Source organism: Chlamydomonas reinhardtii, chromosome 1 (genome assembly GCF_000002595.2).
Source record: "Chlamydomonas reinhardtii strain CC-503 cw92 mt+ chromosome 1, whole genome shotgun sequence".
Classification (NCBI taxonomy): Eukaryota; Viridiplantae; Chlorophyta; class Chlorophyceae; order Chlamydomonadales; family Chlamydomonadaceae; genus Chlamydomonas; species Chlamydomonas reinhardtii.
Window position 1 is genome coordinate 3,556,662 of NC_057004.1, and position 19,433 is coordinate 3,576,094.

General features: G+C 68.8%; 3 protein-coding genes across 3 annotated transcripts; 1 reads left to right on the plus strand and 2 right to left on the minus strand.

Moving 5' to 3' along the window:
• Positions 1-244: 244 nt before the first annotated feature.
• On the plus strand, positions 245-7,581 carry CHLRE_01g022850v5 (uncharacterized protein). The gene is made up of 3 exons (XM_043058508.1): positions 245-5,337; positions 5,503-6,159; positions 6,296-7,581. Exons 1-3 carry the CDS (start codon positions 532-534, stop codon positions 7,226-7,228), a joined length of 6,396 nt encoding a protein of 2,131 aa, XP_042928422.1. The 5' UTR covers positions 245-531; the 3' UTR covers positions 7,229-7,581.
• A 44-nt stretch (positions 7,582-7,625) lies between these two features.
• Positions 7,626-16,284, minus strand: CHLRE_01g022900v5 (uncharacterized protein). The gene is made up of 10 exons (XM_043058509.1): positions 14,314-16,284; positions 13,962-14,126; positions 13,674-13,780; positions 13,316-13,415; positions 12,987-13,108; positions 12,585-12,840; positions 12,171-12,355; positions 11,818-11,898; positions 11,254-11,570; positions 7,626-11,118 (listed from the first exon to the last, which is right to left on the minus strand). The coding sequence occupies exons 1-10, from the start codon at positions 16,252-16,254 to the stop codon at positions 9,671-9,673; spliced, it is 4,722 nt and encodes a 1,573-aa protein (XP_042928423.1). The 5' UTR covers positions 16,255-16,284; the 3' UTR covers positions 7,626-9,670.
• Positions 16,285-16,348: 64 nt separating this feature from the next.
• Positions 16,349-19,404, minus strand: CHLRE_01g022950v5 (uncharacterized protein). Its single transcript, XM_001689921.2, has 4 exons — positions 19,112-19,404; positions 18,897-18,973; positions 18,627-18,772; positions 16,349-18,453 (listed from the first exon to the last, which is right to left on the minus strand). Exons 1-4 carry the CDS (start codon positions 19,136-19,138, stop codon positions 17,492-17,494), a joined length of 1,212 nt encoding a protein of 403 aa, XP_001689973.1. The 5' UTR covers positions 19,139-19,404; the 3' UTR covers positions 16,349-17,491.
• Between the last annotated feature and the right edge of the window lie 29 nt (positions 19,405-19,433).

Sequence of the window (19,433 nt, forward strand, 5' to 3'; positions counted from 1 at the left end):
CGACATGTCCGGACATGTGTGCATCTCAGCTGGGGCCTGGCGCACGCCTATCCTGGCATACACAACACCCACACGCTCGCACTCACGCATACCATCTGTACACCTTGTGCATGATGGGATTGTGCATCGGAAGAGCCTGCAGACTCGGCCCCTGACTTAACCCCTTACGTCTATGTGTCCTCCCCCAGCTTGCCCGCCCCCTTTAGCGAAACTGTTACTTCATTTGTGTATAAATTATTTTTCAAGGAAGATTCTAGGCCAAAGCTGACGCCCATTGGTCAACGCCATTCGGCAGTCAGCCATCGCACTGAAATCTTGTTCAAACTTGGCCAAGCGCCGCAGAGACTGTTGAAGCGTGCAATGAATAAAACTCGTTGTACATAGTTTACATACCTCCTATCAGCTATAAGCTGGCGCCAGCTGCAACTCGACCGCACTCACGGCGCTAGCGTGCTGCTTGCTCACTTTGCCACTCAGGATGCGCTACATTTGACAGTCAGTCATTACTTGTAGATTCCAGTCATAGCGCTCATGTCTTCTGACGACCCCGAGCCATGTGGAAGCCCGACCGCTGGGGGCATTGGCGCGGGCTTTAGGAGCTTCATCAATCCGGCAGCTGGACTGTCGGTTTCATGCTCTATCGGCCAATTTGCGGCCTTCAAGGGCCAGCTGGCCACGCCGGGTGGCGCGGCCGAATATTTGACACCATATAGCAACAAAACATTTGACGGGCCACAGCCTACCAGCGACAGCGCTGCCTTCTTCACCCCGATGGGCACCACAATGCAGTCCAGTGGCAAGTCTCGGGCCGTGCATGGCACCGACGTCGCAAAGCAAGTCAAGGTGTTTGCGCTCGCCGATGATGGAAGCCGACCACACAGTCGCCACACCTCCGCCGGCTCCGCCGCTGGCGAGCCCGCGCCCGCGGCGCAAGCGCCCCCACAGCGCCCTCCAGTCCAGCCCATCGCCGCCGCAGCTGCGGGTGACGCCCCGCTTCTGCAGTCGGTGCGGGAGCTGGCCTCTCCCACCGCCTCCTCCTCAGCGATCCCCACCACCGCCGGCGCGGCTGTTGACCCCATGGAGGACGTTGAGATGACTGACGCCACCCCCTCCCGGCCATCGCCGCTGCCCAAGCCGGACGGTTTCCAGGTGGCCAGTGAGGGCGGGGTGGTGAGCGAGCGGAACGTCATCCTGGACTTCGGGCTCACTAGCGTTGTCGGTGACAGCTCTTCAGCCGCCCCCAGCAAGACCAGCAGCCGCCGCGGGGACGCCGCGCTCGCCGCCACAGCTGCAGCGCCATCAGCCGCAGCCGTTTCCGGGATCGCTGCCTCCGCGGCGGAGGGCGAGCGCCCCACCCCCATCCAGTCCTGGTCGTCTGGCTCGTCGCTGGCCCCCGGAGCCTCAACCAGCGCTGCAGGCTCCGGTGCGGTAGCCGCTGGCGCTGCCTCGGTCGCCTCTGGGGCGGGTGTGACACATGCCCCGGCACCGGCGCACTCAGCCGGCGTCAGCGTGGCGTCCTCGCGAGCTGCTGCCGGGGCCGGGGCCAGCGCTGTGGAGCCCTCCACGCCCATCTCGGGCCTGCCGTCGCAGGGTGCCGGCGCGCCCGCCTTATCTGCCACTCACAGCGAGGCCCGCTCGGGTGTCAGTGCCGCCGCAGTGCCGGCTGCAAGTGTGGAGGCGGCGGCGAGCGGGTCACGTCGCAGCGGCGCTCCGTCCTTCATCACCCAGGAGCTACGCGCCTCAAGCACCGCCGCCTCTTCTCAGTTCTCGCAGCCCTCCTTCTCCACCCTCAGCCTGCCCGCACCAGTGGCAGCGCAGCAGCCCGAAGTGGCACCGGCTCCTGCCCCCGCGGCCTCTGCCCCCGCTCCCTCGTCGGCCCCCGCCAACAGCGCCGGGGTCCTTGCAGACGCGGCTGTGGCGGCGCCTGCGGCGGTCACGGTGGCGGTGCCGGTTGGCAGCAGTGGCGCTGCCGTGTCCGCGCAGGCGGCCGCTGTGCAGCCCACTGGCAGCGATGCCTCTGCTGGCGCCTCAGCACTGACCGCGCCGCAGCCACAGCCTGTGCCGGCGGCGATGCAGCGCGAGCCTGTGCCGCAGGCGGCGCCGCAGGCGGCGCCGCAGGCGGCGCCGCAGGCGCTGCAGCTGCCTCCCCTGGCTGCCATGACGGAGGAGGAGTTGATGGCGCTGGAGGGGAGCGGCGAGACGTGCGGTGAGGAAGGTGTCTCCGCCTCCCCAGGCCGTTTCTACGACCCGGCCCATTTTGCGCCGCCTGCCGTTGTGGAGGGCGCCGAGCAGCTCTCGCCCTCCAACAGCCGCACCCGCAGCGGCGATGCCGCGCCCGCCCGCACGCCCGGTTCAGCCACAGCCACGCCCTCGGCAGCTGCCGTCCGTGCCCGCTTGCCGAATAGCGCCACGACGGGCCGGCGGCCACAGGCCGGCGCGGCGCAGCGCAGCCCGCCGCCCTCAGCCGTGAAGCTGAAGCCTTCACCCGCGGTGGCGGCGGTGGTGGCTCGGGGCTCTGCCAGCAAGCCCACGCCACGGCCGGGCGCCGCCACGACACCGAGCCGCCCCGCCGGCGGGGCCTCTGCGGCCAAGGCAACCCCTCGCAGCGCCGCCGCCGCTGCCGCCGCTGCAGCCACGGCCGGCAGCGCCACTGCTGCTGCGCGGCGCCTCAGCGCCGCTGGCGGCACCAAGGTGGCGGCCGCGGCGCCTGCTGCAGTGGAGCCGAAGAAGGCCGCAGCTGCAGCCGGTGTTGGCAACGTGACGCCCTTCCTGCTGAAGCGCGTGCGGCCCGTGACCGCTGAGTCACCGCCAGTGACGCCCTTCTCGGCTATGAAGGCCCCGCCGCCCGTGCCTGCCAATGACCTGCCGCCTCCTGCGCTGGGGTCCCTCGGCAGCGCTGGGCGCCCGCAGGGCCGCACCTCGCTAGCGCCGCCGGTGGCGGCGGCGGCGGCTTCTCCGGCTGCTGGCGATGCAAAAGCCTGGGCCGCTGGCGCCGCGGTGGCGGCGAAGGCGGTCCCGCCCGCGGCAGCCGTTGGTGTGACAACTCGGCGGACCTCGGTCCATCAGCAGCTTAAGCAGCCGGCCCAGCCTCAGCAGCGTGGCCAGCCGGCCAAGCAAGCAAAGCAGCCCGTGGCTGAGCCTGCTCCGGCTCGCGCGGCCGCTGCACCCTTGCCTGCCGCCAAGCCTGCTGCTCCTGCACCGGCACCTGCCGCCAAGCAGCCCGCGGCTGCCACCGGTGCGGCTGCTGCCACCGCTGCTGCCGCCCGCCGCCAGTCGGCAACTGGAAACCGGCCTGGTGCCGGTGCAAAGGCTGCCACTGCTGCCGCCGCCACCATCAAAGCTGCTGCTCCTGCCGCAGCTGCGCCGCCCAAGGCTGCGGTGCCCGCCACAGGCGCTGCAGCGGCTACCACGCGCCGCGCTTCTGCTGCTGGCACCCAGCCGGCCGCGGACACCAAGACGGCCGCGGCTGCGCCCAAGCGCGCCACCGCTGCGCCTGGTAGCGCAGCTGGAGCAGCAGCTGCTGCTGCGACTGCGGCTGCGGCTGACACCCGCGTGATCCTCACGCGCAAGGGCCCCGCTGCTGGCGTCACCGGCACCAGCGGCCGCTACGGCCGGACAACCGCCGCGGCGCCCACGGCTGCCGCCAAGGCCGCGGACAAGGGCGCCGCAGCCGACGGCGGCCAGCCTCCCAGCCCCGCCAAGCTGCCGCCGTCCAAGCGGCCATCTGCTGCCGCCCGCAACGCCGTCTCGCCCTCCAAGCGGCCCCGCCAGGAAGCCGGCAAGGCCAAGACGGCCGCAGCAGCCGACGCAGCCGGCGGCGGCGCAGCGGCGGCGGCCGCAATCGCAGCCGCTGCGGCCAAGGTGCTGTCGCCGAACCCGGCCCTGGCGTTCAGCCCCGGCTCCGTCAGCCCAGTGGCCCGCGGCGCGCGCCGCCCGTCGCCGGTGAGCGGCGGTAGCCGCCGCCGCCCCGGCAGCGGGAGGGTCGGCGGGCGCTCCACCAGCGCGCCCCGCATCTCCCCTGGGGCAGCAGCAGCCTCGGGGCGGGGCTCTGCCCCGCCCCGCCCGCCCGCGGCGCCGGCAGTTGCGGCCATGGCCTCTCCCGCTGTGGAGGCTGCCGCCCCGGCGGCGGCGCCGAAGCCCGTGCCAGCGCTGCCCATCGCCGCTGTGATCGGGTCAGCCGGGTGCTTGACGCCGGTCAAGCGGACGCCTTCAGCTGTGATCACCAAGTCGCCCGCTGGCGGCAGCAACGCCGCCACCCCGCCGCCGCGCCGCGCCTCCGCCACCACCGCCGCCGTGGGTGCGGACCTGGTGCCGCTACTGCAGCAGCCGGCGTCGGCGCGTGGCCCGCCCTCGGCCCGGCGGCAGTCCGGTGCCGGGACGCCCACGGCCGCCGCCCGGCCATCACCCAGCCGAGTGATTATGGCGGCAAGCCCCATCTCCGCCCCACCTTCGGCGACGAAGCCGGCGTCGGCTGCAAGGGCTGCTGAGCTGATGACAGGAGCTGCAGCGGCTGTGGCAAAGGCGGGTTCTGCTGTGGCGGAGGCAGTCCCGGCAGCTGCGGTGGAGTCGCTGGCGTCCGTGGCCGAGGCAGCCGGCGGGCAGGGCATGGCGGCGCCCCAGGTACGGCGGGACTCTGCCACCGGCCCTGGGCCGGCACCCAACGCGGCTGGTGCGAAGCGTGTTGTCGCCGCCGCTGCGGCGGCCAAGGCCGGTGCGCAGACCGCTCGCGGCGCCGTCTCAGCGCGGCCCGAGGGCGTGCACAAGCCCGCAGCGGCAGCTGCCGCAGGCGCGCCACGCGGCGCCGTGTCTGCGCGGCCTGACGGCATCCACAAGCCCGCGGCAGCTGCGGTGGGCGAGGCTGCGCCCGCCAGCCGCCGCGACAGCGCCCACGGCAGCACCAGGCCCGGTGCTGCTGGCGCTGCTACTGCGGCGGCGGCGCCGCCGCCGCGCCCCTCAGACGCTCACGAGGCCGCGCGCAAGGCGGAGCAGGAGCGCGTCAACCGCCGCAAGGAGTATGCGGCGCTGCTGGGGCGCCAGCCGCACGCCGGCGCGGCCGCGCCAGCAGCTGCGGCCGCCGTCAGGCCGGCGGCAGGCGCTGCGGCCAAAGCAGCCGCGACTGCAGCCCGAGGCAAGGCGGCGGTCGCCCCGGCCGCGGCCGCGAAGCCGGGTGCGCGCACAGCTGCTGCGGCCGGGGCCGGCGCACGCAAGCCGGGTGTGGTGGCGGCGGCGGCGGCCAAGGGTACTGCGTCGGGCGCTGTGGCGATGAGCCCGGTCGCGGGGGCGGGGGCTGCGGCGGCAAGTGCTGAGGACATGGAGATTACACCGAAGAGGCCGCAGGTGAGGCTGTGGGTGGGTTGGGGCGGGTTTGGGGTAGGGTTTGAAACACTAGATGAAACACTGGGCTCATTTGATTTGGCACGGCACGGCATGGATCTGAGTACGATATGAGGACCCCTCCCCCTTCGTGTTTGCCCTTGTTATGCACACCGGCCGCGCCACCAGGACCTGAGCTGGCTGGTGGACGCCTCGCCCTACACCTCCCTGGCGGCCGCGCCCGGAGACATGCAGGGCGCCCTGGAGGCTACACTGGGCACTCCCGGCACCGGCCTGGGACTGGGACTGGGCATGGGCTTTGCGGGCTTTGGCAGCGCCTTCGGCGGCGACGGCGCCGCGGCCGAGGACGGCGCCGCGGTGCCCGCTTCGCCGGTCGCGTTCGGCGGCTTTGGTGGCTTTGGCGGCTTTGGCGGCTTCGGAGATGCTGCCGGTGCGCCTGGCGGCGATGTCACGCCGCCGCCCATCGGCAAGGCTGCCGGCGCCGCGGGTGGGGCGGCCGGCAGTGCTGCCGTGGGCGGCTTTGGTGGTTTCGGCAGCGCTGGCGGCCCCGTGCCCATGTTCAGCCCGATCCTGGGCGCAGTGGCGGCGGCGGGTGCTACTGCCGGCGCTGCGGCGGCGGAGCCGGGGGCGGCTGCCGCGGACAGCGACAAGGCCACCCCCACACTGTTCGGACGTGCGCCAGGCACGTACGTTGCTGGTGCGGAGGCTGGAGCAGGCGTGGGTGTGGGTGTGGGTGTGGGTGTGGAGGCGCCCGGCAGCACGCTGACGAGCCGCAGCGGTATGGCCGGCGGCGTCGTGCCCATGCTGACGCCTGGGCCCGGCATGGTGAGTGCCGTGCCCTGTTGCATTGCGTGTGATGCTGCTCCCGGCCCTTGCGTGGGCGTTCTCCCCTTGTGGCATGTTGACCATTGACCTGAACACCCTGCCGTACCCCCCCTCTCATCAACCTCGAATTCCACAGTTTCCCTTCGCCCAGGCGGCCGCGCGGCCTCCCGCCGGCCCGTCCAACCACGTGGCCAACCACGGACCCACAGCAGCTGGCCCCGCCGCAGCCGCAGCCGCCCCCGCGCCGCCGGCCAACCTGTTCCCCTACGCCAAGCTGCGCTTCTCCTGGGACCCCAACTCGGCGCCCGGCATGACGCCGCCGCCTGCGGCTGCGGCCGCGGGCGGCGCCGCCGCCGCCGCCATGGCCATCACCCCTGGGCTCGCCGTCAGCGGTATCTCGGGCCTCATCGCGCCCCTGCGTGAACACGGCGGCGCTGGAGGCGGTGATGCGGGTGCGGCCGGAGGCGTGGCGCCCATGCCGCTGGGAGACAACACCCCCATCAGCCGCCCCTTCGCCGGCAGCTTCGGGGGCTTCGGCTCCGCCTTCGGCGGCGGCCATGCCGCGGCCGATGTGGTGGCGGCGGCGGCAGCCATTGACTTTGCCGCTGCAGGCAGCAGCGGGGTGGATGCGGCGATGCCGGTCGACGGCTCTGACCTCGCCACCGATGACGGTTTGGCGGCGGCGGTGCCGCAGCCCGTCAAGTGCGCCTCTCCGGACGCGCCAGCGGACCCGTTCGCCTTCGCGGCGCCCAGTGGCGGTGCCGCAGGCAGCTCTGCCGTCAGTGGCTTCGGCGCCGCAGCTGCCGCCATCGACGCCGCAGGCGCGGGCGGCGCTGCTACTGCTGCCGCAAATAATGGTGGCGTGATGGTGTTTGGCGGCGGCGGCAACGTTCGCACTGTGAGGGCGGGCGGCGGTGGCGGCGCTGCGGCGGCGGGCGGCCCGGGTGCCTCTGTCATGATGGACAGTTTTGATGCGCTGCGGCTGTCCAGCATGTCCAACTGGCCCATGAAGCTGCGGGGGCAGTTCGCAGGCGGCGAGGGCGACGGCGCTGCGGCGGAGCAGCAGTAGCGCTGGCGCGGGCCGCGCGTAGGGAATGAGCGGTACTAGGGAGGGGGTGAATGAGGCAGGCGGCAGCTATGGCTGAATAATGTGGGGAAAGCAGTAGAACAGTATCCGCTGGTGGAGGATGGGCTGGATAGCTAGTGCTGCGTGCCGCTGTGGCAGGGCTGCTATTAAGGAGAGCGAGGGAATGCCGGGTGTTGTGTGCAAGCGCTGGCAGCAGGCCCTATGGCAGGAGGAACCGGGGGTGGACTACTTATGCCCGACCACCCGAGGTACGATGTCGCCACAGCCGGCGTATGCGTACGCGCTGTTTGATGACAGAGTTCGAGAGACGGCAAGGCAACAATAATTAGAATCGAGCACCGGCACAGCGAGCATCCGTATCCATCATCGTGCGTCAGCGACCGCAAAGGGCTTACAACAGCCCACATAGCCCATGCACGGATGCAGCCACAGTACCCAAAATAACGGCCGCCACAGCCACCCTGTTAAGAGTGCATTTGCCGTTACTTCAATGCCTTGGCCATGTTCCATACCGTACTCTTGCAACTACTGCGCCAAGTCATCCACCTACAGCTGCACTCCCGCAGGCGCCCACACCACCACACCCACTCCGCAATTCACATAGCTAGATCTTCAGCGCTTGGCCCTCGTCAGATCTCCTCCTGGCCTTCCTCTCGAACCTGCTGCCGCACTCCATGCACCATGTTACACTGTGGGCGCCCGTAGGGCAGCGTAGGGCGGGGCAGACATTTGTGGGCGGCGGCCGTGACTGCCGCCAGGTCGTGCCGCAGGGGGGCCCTAGCTCTTTGCCCCGCGGTACTGCTATCAAGCCCCTCCCCTGGTTCGCTGCCTCCTTTGATATTTGGAGCTTTGTCGACTTGTTTGTGGAAAGGGACGGGCAGAGGAGGCAGTTGCCTGCCAACTGCCTAGGCAAGTAAGGTGGCTGTATGGCGTGGCGTCACGATGAACATGACGTACGAGTGTGTGGCTGGAGCGGAGCAAGATCATTTGTACGCATGCGTGGTGAAGGATCTCTTGTCTGCAGCCGACCATCTCAAACCGCGATCAAGATGAGCCGCACGCCGCGTGCCTTACTCGTGTCGCTCACCCCCTGCCTTTGCCCTCCCCCGCGCGCGCTTGCGCTTGCGCGCTCCGCACGGAAGTTGAGCTACTGATATATATTTCGGCGGAAAGAATGCGGATGTTACAGAGGGGACAGTCCCAGCACCCGAAGACGCCGAGCCATCACATGCTATCAGGGCCCAACTTGACTCGACCAACCCCGACTTTGCTGCAAACCCTCCCGCGCACAGCGAGTCCTAGCCAAGCCTCAACCCGCCAGAGCCCCACCGCTGTGCCTCAACGCCACAAGCCTAGGCACAGGAGTGCCGGGGAACGTCCAGGCCGCAGCACACACGCACAGCGCATGCACTAACCAGGGCGCAAGCGTCCAGGCACTAGAACGGTCGCCCACACGTGCATCCTGCCCACACACAAAGCCACCAACCACTCACAACCTCTCACGGCGAGGGAGACGGGGAAGCAGCGTCATACGGCAAGCGCAACGAGGCTAGAATATGCTGATTGTTTCGCCGTTCGACTTCAGCGAACATACAGCCAAATTCAGGTCAAACGCTCGAGAGACCCGTAGGGCCGGCGCGGCACAAGATACGACCCCTACGAAGGCGCTGCCGCATTGCGAAAGGAGTCCGCCGCCGTGCCCAGCTCGAGGCGAAACTTGAGTCCCCAGGCTGGGTGCCGACCCGGATCAGGCTTTCAACACCCCATCGGCAGGACCAGCACCGAATCCTGAGCGAGTCCGCGAAAGCTGGGGTGCAGGCGGGTGGGCCGCAGGGGTTGCGGCTCCCCGCGCAACGCAGCTGCTGCTTACCCCGCCTCCTCAGCCTGCGCCTCCGCTGCCGTCAACCGCACCGCCAGCTGTGCGCTTGCGCCTTCGCCATGGGCCGGGCCCGGCAAGCACTCAGGCATCAGCGGCGCGTGCCTCCGCCTCCACGAGCTCTGCCACCCTAGCACCAGCATTGGCTGCCGCTGACAAGCCTGCATCCCCTGTGGCCTCTGCTGGGCGCACTCCCGCCCTCGCCCGCATCGGGCAGCTAGTGCCGCCGCCCTGGGCATTGCGGCCGCCACCGCCTACCACCCTTGTGCCACCGTTTGGAGTGGCGGCGAGCTCGGAGACGATTCAGCAGGCCTGCTGGACGGCCTGCAGCTGCCGCCGCCGCCGAGACCGGCTCCGTCCTGGTGCGTGAGCAGGCTGTGAGGGCCGCGCTCCGGCGGCCGTGCTGTGGCCGCCACAGGCATCGGCGGCCCTGCCGGTCAAGCATTGTCATCGCCGTCAGCTGCCTGTGTAACAGCCCCGCCCGCTGCCTCCCCGGGCGCTGAAGCAAGCTGCAGCTGCCCGGGTTGCCGCGGAGTGCCCGCGGCTGCCTACACCCGGCTACTGCTGGGCTCGATCCCGCCGTGCCAACGCGACTGCGCTGTGGTCGCCAACAGCATGCACCCCAGGGCCGGGGCGCCGCCGCTGCTTGTGTCGCTGTCACTGCCGCCCATGCCTACCTGCTGGAGCACCTCGCGGGCGGCATCGGCGTGTCCAACGAACAACGCGACCGCAGCTGCCGCGTGCTGCAGTGACGGCTCTGGTCCGTTGGCGCTATACGTCTGTTGCAGCTGCTGCGGCTGCGGCGCCAGCGGTACTACCTGAGGCGGTGGCGGCGGCGGCGGCGGCGGCGGCGGCGGCTGCAGTGGCGGCGGTGCCGGCGGCATCTGTTGTGGTGGCGGCAGCTGCTGCAGCTGCGGTTGTTGCACCAGCCCCGGTGCCACAAGCACGTGGGCATCAACCAGGTAGCGCCGCGGCCGCGGCTGCTTGCGGCGGCAGTGCGCCCGCCGTGGCTTGCCGGCGCGGCGAAAAGTACCTGGCCCCGAACCCACCGCCACCGCGTCGCCAGCCTCCGCCCCAGCCCCTGCTGCTGCAGGTGGCCGGCTGCAGGGGCCGCCCGCCGCACCACCACCCGCGGCGGGCGGCGGGTGGTTCTCAGCAGGCCGTCCGCAGCTGCCCACCGCAGCGCCACCACTGCTGCTGCTGCTGCTGCTGCTGCTGGGGAGCTGCTGTGACTGCTGCTCCTCCCCATGAGCGGCTGTCCCATCGGCGCCGCCTTGCCTGCGCCGGCCTGGCGCCCTGGGCACTGCTGCTACCTGCTGCAGTGGTGGGGCTGGTGTGGCGGCTGCTGGTGTAAAAGTTGCTGGTGTGGCAGCCATAGTGACGACCGGTATGGCGACCAGTGTGGCGGCGGCGGCCGGTGTGGCCGGCGGTGTGATGGCCATTGGCACCACTGCCGCCAGCATCAGCGGCTGCGGTAATGACACGTCAGCGGCGGCGTCCGTTGATGTTCCTGCGGCTGCGGCAGCGGTCGGTGCTGTGGGAGGTGGGGGCACCGCCGGCAGCTGTGCGCGCGCAGCGGTGGCATCATGACGCGTTCCGCGGCGGCGCTCGCCGGGGCCCGGCGAGCCGGCTCCGGCGCTGTCAGCCCGCACCGTCTCCTGGGGCAGGCGCCGCAGCAGGGCCCGCGCGTCCTCGTGGGCGAGCTTCAGCCGCAGCACAGGTGCGTGCCGCCACCCGCTGCCGCCGCCGCTAGCAGCTGCTGGCCAGTCCGTGTCAGCGGCGGCCGCGCCCTCCAGGCCCTCGGGCAGGCGAGACAGCGTAATCAACACATAGCACAGTGGCGCCGGCGCAATGATGGTGACGGTGGTGCTGGTGGTGGTGGCGGCGGCGGCGCCGTCCCCCGCCGCCGCCGCAACGGCGCTGGCGCCTGCTTTGCCGGCCTTTCCAGCAGGCCGGCGCTCCGATGGTGGGGACACGGTCACTGCCACGATGTCATCTGCAGCAGCAGGCGCCACCCACGGCGGTGCGCAGAGGAGGCCGTGTGAACAGGACATAGGTACCCTTAGATGAGGACACAACACTTTGACAGTGAAGTTACTGTGATGAGGCATCCGGCCACGCCGTCACTTACCAAAGGGAATGGTCAGCGGCTCCGGCGCCGGCTGCTCGTCCTTGGGCAACTCCGCATTCCGCACCTGCGCCCTGAGCGTGAGGTGGCCGCTGGGACCTGTAGGGCCAGAGCCGCCGCCACCACTGCTGGGGCCGCTAGGGCCAGAGCCGCCGCCACCACTGCTGGGGCCGCCGGTCGCGCCGCCGCCGTGGTCGTCATTGCGCGACTGGGTCCAGCTCCCGCTATCCACCACCGCCACGTCCACCCAGCGCTCGGCGAACCGCAGACCCGCCGGCGCGCCAGCCAGCATCACCTCGTCGGCGTGGTAGGAGAACACGCTGCGAGCGAGCGTTGAAGGGGGAGCGCAGCGGTTGCGGACGGGCTAGCTGGTTTGCGTACTCGAAGCACTACAGGCTGAGCACTAGAAGCAGAGTGCTACCGTCAGCAGTCACCGACTGAGCAGCCACGTCGCTCGTGCCGCTGCCAGCCAGCACCCTGCCAGCCCTTCAAGCCAGCCGCCATCAACAATGCAGGGATGCTAACACTGCGGCAACCCGCCCGCTGCCCACCCGCTGCTCCACACACCTGGCCCGCTCCCCTTGCGCCTGGTTCACCAGGCCCAGCACACGCCGCAGCCTTGCCGCCAGGTCTTCCTCCTTGACCCGCCTGGGGGTTGGGTAGGTACCAGCCCAAACTTAATCGAGCCCCTGGGGGGCAGGAGCAGGAGGTTTGGCCGCCGCCGCCGTTACGAACGGGCAACACGGATGAAAGGCCTTTCACACAGCATGCTCACGGCACGATGCAACCTGTTGTGTTGCGAGCCTTGCTCCCGTCACTCGTGTGCGCCTTGTTCGGCGGACCGTACATGTCCACCAAACAAGCTGCCACACAATACCGTACTGACAGCAGCGCCTGCCCCCTAAGTGCCGTGTACTCACTTGCGTTTGCTCACAAGGCCGGCCATGCAGGCGGCGGCCTCTGGCGGCAGGTAGCGCCGCAGCACCCGCTCGCCGGCCGCAACCAACCGCTCGCGGCTGCTGGCGGCGGCGGACTGCCGCTCGCGCGCGGCGGCGCTGCGGGTGCCGCCGCAGCACGCCCGGTACAGCGCCTCAAGCAGGTCGAGCTGCGGTGCAGCAATCAGTACGGCAAGTAGGGATGCAAGATAAGAGGCACGCACCAGTGGAAACTAGGAGACCACGCACGCACGTACTCATTGGCGAGGTGGACAAACACGCGCGTTTGTCCGCACGCAACGCACACACATAGCCACCTACGCAGTCCGCACGGTCGGTCGCCTACGCACGGCGGTGCGTTCGGCGCTGGCGTTATCTGCCGTCAACCTAGCTATGTACCTGTGTCGGGTAGTCGGCGGCCGCGGGCAGCAGCTCCCGAAACACGCGGTCCGCATGCTTCGCCATACTAGCCGCCGCGTCCGCGGCGGCCGCCGCCGCGTCCCCCGCCGCTCCCTCAGTCATGCCGGTACTGGCGCTGGACGCGGCAGCTGCGTCGAACAGCGCAAGTTGGCTGCCCCGGGACTCCGTCACCAGGTCAAGGAGCGTGGAGGCGGCGGCGCGCCGCAGGCGGAGCGAGTAGGCGCAAACCGAACCGCTGCAGCGGGCGCACGCAGATACCACAATGTAAAACGTCGGGGCCCAAGCCGAAGTGGCACCACACCTCAGACAAACATCGGTCGGACTGGCATCAGATGACGCGCCTGCGCAGGACTATCGCGCCCCTCCCCACCGCCGCCGCACCTCATGTGCGAGAGGACGGCGAGCGCCAGCGGCACGAACCGCGCCCCCAGCCGGTCGCGGCCGCCGGCGTCGCCGCACAGGTCCTGCACCGCCTGCAGGCAGGCCAGCAGCAGCGCCTGAGCCTGCGGCGGCGGCGGTGACGGCGGCGGCAAGCAGCGGCGGCGGCAAGCGGCGGTAAGCAAGTTGAGGCAGTAAAAATGCATTCGCAGCGCGCGCTTGAATACAGCATCTCTAAACAGGGGCATTTCGATTGACGTACATTACAATACCTTGGGTAAAAAGATCAATGCTTTATGTGTTGAAACTCGGCTTGCTTCTACATGACCCACCTCCGATTGCTGCGTGGTGCCGGTCTGAAGTGCATGCAGGCCGGCAGCGGGGAGCAGGTCGGGGAAGCGGTTGCCCCACAGCGCCTCCGCGGTGTCCGGCCTACAGCAGCACAGACAATAGACACAGCCACATGCGGGCCTGAGTTGGGGCGGCGGGGCAGCAGGGTGGCCATGCGCCATATACCGCTTACTTACAGGGCACGCGAGGGCAAGCTAGCTAAGGGCGCGTCCATGCACGCGAGTGGCCGAAGTAACCTGATCCCGACCCAGATGGCGAAAAGCGTAATCCGGATGTCAGGTGAACCTGCCAACAGCACCCATGCTGGTTCTACTAGACACCGTACGTGCACGCACGCACCCGGTGTCTGGTCCCAGCGTCATGAGGCGCAGGAGGCGGCGGGCCAGCGCCATCCCCACCGCGGCGTCGCTGCTGTCGCCGCCTGCGGCGCCCGGCGCCGCCACCACCTGCGGGCAGGGACACGTAACGCGACCGGGTTCGACACCGTGTGCTCGTGCATGCACATGCTGCCCCGCCCCGCCCCGCCCCGCCCCGCCACGTCACGCCACGTCACGCTACCCATCATCCATGCACGCTACGACGGAGTCATGCATGCACTAGCTACCACACGCCTCCAGTCCTCCTCACCCGCTCCAGCCGCCGGCACGCCGCCTCCGTCAACGCGACCTGCTGCTCGGGGCCGTGCCCGCCGCCCGCCTGCAGCGCCGCCGCCGCCGGCTCCATGCACGTGTTTGGCCCCGGGAGCTGAGACACCAGCTCAGCCGATGTGATGTCGGGCGAGCGCAGCAGCGCCTGCGATGGACTCGCACACATGGTGCATGCGGAAGGGCGAGTGTGTGTGTATAAGCGTATGTATGTGTCAATGCGGGGCGGGAAATGTGATGCAAGACAGACGGATCCCTGATGCCTGCAGGTGGGAATGCGATGCAGCTGAAATGCATGAAGAGTTCGGCCGCTGCAGGTTCTGTCGCCGACTTACCGTCAGGCTTTTGGGGTCCAGCCGGGCGGAGCCGCCAGGGCTAGCAGGCACAGGCGGCAGCAGTGGCGGCGGCGGCGATTGCAGTGGAGGCGCCGTGCCGGCGGCGGTGCCTGCGCCCACATCCGGCCGCTGGCCACCACCAGCTGCGCCACCCATGCTGCGTCCGTGGCTGCCCCGTTGCTGCTGAGGCCGTTGCTGCTGCTCCCACCCCGCCTTTCCTGCCGGTGATGACGGCAGCAGGAGCGGCCGCGGCCGCGCCGCCGCGGCCAGGCTGGGCGTGGCAGGCGGCACCAGCATGACGGCCCCATCTGGGTCACCCGCAGCGGCGGCCGCAGACCCGTCCCCGCCGTCCCCTGCGGCACCTGCAGCAACAAATGAGCGCGGCTTTCCCGCACCATACGCGTTTGCCGAGCATGTCGGGACCCCTGTCAGGCGGCGCCGCTGGGCAGCGGGCTGCTGTGGGTCGCCGCCTGCCGCCGCTGCCGGCGGTCCTCGCTTCCGCTTCACGGCTCCATTACGACGACGAGCACCGCCGCCGCCGCCGCCGCTGTGTCCCCCAGCAGCACCTGCTGCAGCAGACCTACTGCCGCCGCTTCGGTTGCTGTGCTGTGGCGCGTTCTTTGTTTCCTTGTGCTGTTGTTGCGCCGGCGATGGCTGCAACTCCGCGCCGGCTGCAGCTGCAAGCTTGCGAGCGCAGCGCGCGCTGCTGCCTGGCGTTCCCGGTGATTGGCAGCAGCAGCCCACCTGCGGCTCCTGCGCCACCTGCGCCACCTGCGCGACCTGCGCCACCACCACCACCTGCGGCTCCGCCGGCACACACTCGGCAGGCTCACAGGCGCAGCCACGTGAGGGCGCCAGGTACTTAGCGCCCTCCAGGTGCGGGCGTGGGGCTGGCGTGCTGGCGTGCTGCTGCAACACCTGCTTGAGCTCATCCAGCGACTTAGGTGCCGGCAGCTTCAGCACGCTGCCGGGCTCCTGCTCTTCCTCCTCCCGGTCCTCTTCCTCCTCCCTGTCCTCTTCAACACCCTGCTGCTGACGTGCTGCTGCCGGCGGCTGGAGGGGCGCCTGCGGTTGTTGGGTCTGGGCAGCAGCGGCGGCGATGGCGGCGGCGGCAGGGGCGACGGGGGCGATGTCAGGGGCACAAGCCACTACGGCCGCTGCAGCTGTGGTAGCGGCGGCGCCGGCGGATGTGGCATCCGCAGCACTCCGTGTCTCCACCGCCGCCGCCTGGGCTACCAGGGTCGGCGGCAGCAGCGGCTGCGGCGAGCTCACAGGCGCGGCGGGCTGCTGACCTGCCTTCCCGCCACCGCCGCACGCACATTTCTGGCTCCCCGCCGCATGTGCCCCCGAGCCGGCGGTGTGCTGCGCTGCCTGCGGCTTCGCCGGCGCCCATTCCGAGGAGGCGCCAGCTGCGGCCTGAGCGACAGCGGCGTGCGGCAGCGACAGAGGCAGCGGCGGCAATGCCACACTGGGCACGCCGCCGCTGCCAGGTTGGGCAGCCGCCGCCGCCGCCGCCAGGGGGTCCGCCACCAAGGGCTCCTCGCCAAGCTGCTCTGCCGCTGCAGCCGGCTGCTGCTGCCGCGTGCCGCCAGCAGCAGCTGAAGCGCCCCTCGGTATGGCGCCCGGTGCCCGCTCGGCCGGCGGCGCCCCCAAAGGCCCGAGGCCCTGCTGCAGCTCCGGCTGCGGCTGCTGCTTACGGACGAGGCGCTCGCACAACGCAGCCCACGACGAACGACTGCTCACGGCCGCAGGCACTGCAGCAGCGTCAGCCGCGCGCTTCCTCTGCACCCTTTGGAGATAGCTCGGCCACTGCGCCGCCAGGTTGCTGAGTCCCGCCGCCGCGAGGCTGCTGTGACACTGCTGGTGCTGCCGCTGGTGCCGCGCTTGCTGCGAGTGTCCCACAAGGCCGCTGAGTTCGCCGGAGTAGTCCGAGTGCCACATTCCTGCTGCGAATATTTCAGCACATATCGTACGTACTCTACTTACAGCGAACCCATATAATAGCAGGTAAGGCGCTGCGTTTGAGGGCCCTGCTGTCGATAGAGAGACCCATGGGGCTCCGCTGCATTCGACTTGCAATCTGAGTCCCTGGGTGAAGGCTCTCAACACCCCCACACTCCTCCCTCTTTTGCATCGGGTTCGGTTTAGGTTGGGACAACCCAACCGGCGGGACCAGCACCCAGGCCTGCGTGAGTCGTTGGTGCAGGGGGTGCCGGCGAGGCTCCTGCCTGCTACTGCCTCACACACCACACTCCCCACGGCATCCGGCCACCCCACCATGGCGTGTGCAGCCTGCTGCTGCTGCCTCGTTTTGCACGCCCGATGCCGAAGCAGAAGCACGGCAGCCGCCTTTGCGAGCAGCAGTTCTCCGCCCTGCTCTTGCCGGTGCTTTGTGGGTCCCTGCTCGCGACCCTGGGCTCTACTGCCGCGGCCCTGCTCCGTGGGGTGTCATGTAAGCGTGGGTAATGTTCAGGGCGTCAACATTATGCTTGACTAATTGTTCATGTGGAAGTGTGCAAGGCGTGCGACTAGGAACAAGGTTTGAGCCGTCGCCCACGGCTGCGCCTTCCCCTACCCTACCCCTTCATCCCCCCGCTCCGCCCAACCATGTCACCAGGCGCCCCCTCTATAGCTGCCTCAAATTGATGAACGAGCATGTCGAGCAGTAGCCCTACTGCCACAAACTCAACGGGTTCCGGACACTGGTGGGCACTTGGTGACGACTTGTCTTGGCCGTCCCTACAGCCCGGTCCCTACAGCCCGTTCCCCACGGCCCCGGCCTCTGCCACTATAGCCTGCCTCACCTTCATCGCCAACTCCCGTTACTGCAAGGCAGGATGTCGTTCGCGCTGCTTCTTGTTTACGTCAAACGTGAACAGTTTCTAAGACATGACCGGAAGCCAAAAACTAATGTCGTTCAACGTATAATAAAGATAACACTCAGAACACACACTAGAAGTTTGAAACACAAGAAACTACGCCAGATCCAGTTGGAATTTCGTTTCGACAGCTCGGCCAAATAGTGAATCAAACTGCAAGTTTGCTGTTGTTATTGGTGGCTACAATGACGCAATGATGCAGGTCAAACGCAGGTGCAGCCCCGTTCCTTCGCATGCAGTTCCCTCCATGCACGGAAGCTCATGGGCCTTACGCCCCGGTGCCCCACACCGCTCCCGCTTTACGTGCACGAGCGTTTCGCGGCGCGGCGAGCGGCCGTGAACAGCTGTGCCATCAGCGCCGGCTGCTGCGCCGCCAGCTGCTGCAGGTCGCGCTCTGGCAGGTCAGCCTCTGCCTCCGCCGCGAAATCTAGCAGGCCCGTCAACAGCTCTGTTTGCGCCGCGTCCGCCGCCCACAGAACTTCTTGCACCACGCTGGCCACAGTCACGGTGGACAGCAGGTGCGTCCGCAGCAGCGCCGCCACCTTGGGCAGCAGCAGCCGGTCTGCCAGCTCCAAGGAGCTGCGCGCCTGCTGGCGGGTAGTGACGGTGAGCCCGCCACCGTACATGAAGTGCAGCAGCGGCTCCAGAGCGGCGGGGTCGGTGTCGGGCAGCGGCAGTTCGCGTGCGCTGCTGTCGCGCATGCCGCTGTCAAACAGCGTGGCGAAGTAGGGGCAGCGCGCGGCCACGATGGCGCGGTGCACGTCGAAGCGCCGCATGCCGGTGTTGCTGGGGCCGCAGCTGCTGCCGCCGCCGTCAGCCGCCGCCGTGGCAGTGGTGGGTTTGATGGTAGCAGCCGCGCCCGCTCCCGTTCCCAAGACCTCTGCTGTTGGGTTGGCCGCCACTGCCGCCGCCGCACCGGCGGGCGCGGTAGCGATGATAATGAGATCGGAGGTGGGGCCGGGGCGCTTCCAGAGTGAGAGCAGGTCCGTGGCAATGTCGCCGCTACCGGCAGAGACCGCGCCGTCGCACACAGTTGCCGGGTAAACGCCACCGCCGCCGTCACCGCCGCTGCTGCCATCCGCCGCCGCGCTGGAGGCCGCCGGAAGTGTGTTGTACTCGAGCTCTATACGCAGCAGCAACGCGCCGCCGTTGGTGGGACTAGTGGGACGCAGGAAGCCGGAGGCGATACTGAGCTTCTCGCGAGGAATGAAGCTGGGAAAGCCATATCCCGCCACGCACGCGTCGGTGTAGGTGTAGCTTGCTGTACGTCGGCGGGAAGAGGGCCGGGCGAAGGGCGAACATGAGTTAGGAGGCCCCCCGCCCCCTGCTGCTTTGTTTGCGTTCTTTCGCGTCAACACCGCCAGGTAGCTGATAAGGTAGGCAGACGGTGAAACAATGCTGTCCTGCCCTGCCACCACCAGAACCACGACTCACCGTCTGCGCTTTTGAAGTCATCCTTGGGGTCTTGCCAATTGCGCAGCACGAACTTGAAGTTCACTGCTCGCGGTGCTTTCGGCTCCACGGAGCGCAGGTACACGGACAGGTGCGTTTTATCCTGAGAGGGGTAGAGTTGAAGCTTCCTGCAAGCGGGTAAGTGTGACCCCGAGGCAGGGCGTGGGGTGACTCATCAAGCTAACGCGCGGTGACGGGCTGCAGTCGCCGGTGTGCAGCAGTTGGCAGGCGTGCCAAACTGGGCAAACTCACCAGGCATGAGGGCCCAGCTTAAAGGAAGGCGAGTCGACGGACTGGGCCTCCACTTTCAAAAAGTTGGAGATCAGCCACTGCATATCGCGAGCGGGGCGCCAAGCAAAGGATGACAGGATGACTGGACTCCGCCGACTGGATGCCGGAAAAGCGGAAACCTACTTTTCCCCTCTAGTCCCTTCTCGCGACGTCCTTCCCCTCCGCTCCCTTCGCACCTCGTGGGAGTAGACCAGGCTAGCCATGGAGCCCGTTCAGCAGCTTGAAGCAGCCCCTTCAATTAAGCAAGGGCGGCAAGCAAGGCCTCGAACATCCCCAGGCCTCGAACGTCCCCAGGCGTAGGCTGCTGCTCTCGGGGCAAGTATTCCAGGTCCAAGCTGGCTATGTCTTAGGGTACTTAGCCTCTGCTTGAATGTTGGTGCTGCGCCTGAAGCCGCGGGGCTTGGCTCTTGTGGCCCCTGACCTATTGTGGGCGTGTGTGTGAGCTGTCAGTTGGCCACTTCGCCGAGCGACAGCTTTACCGGCCACCTGTTGAGATTT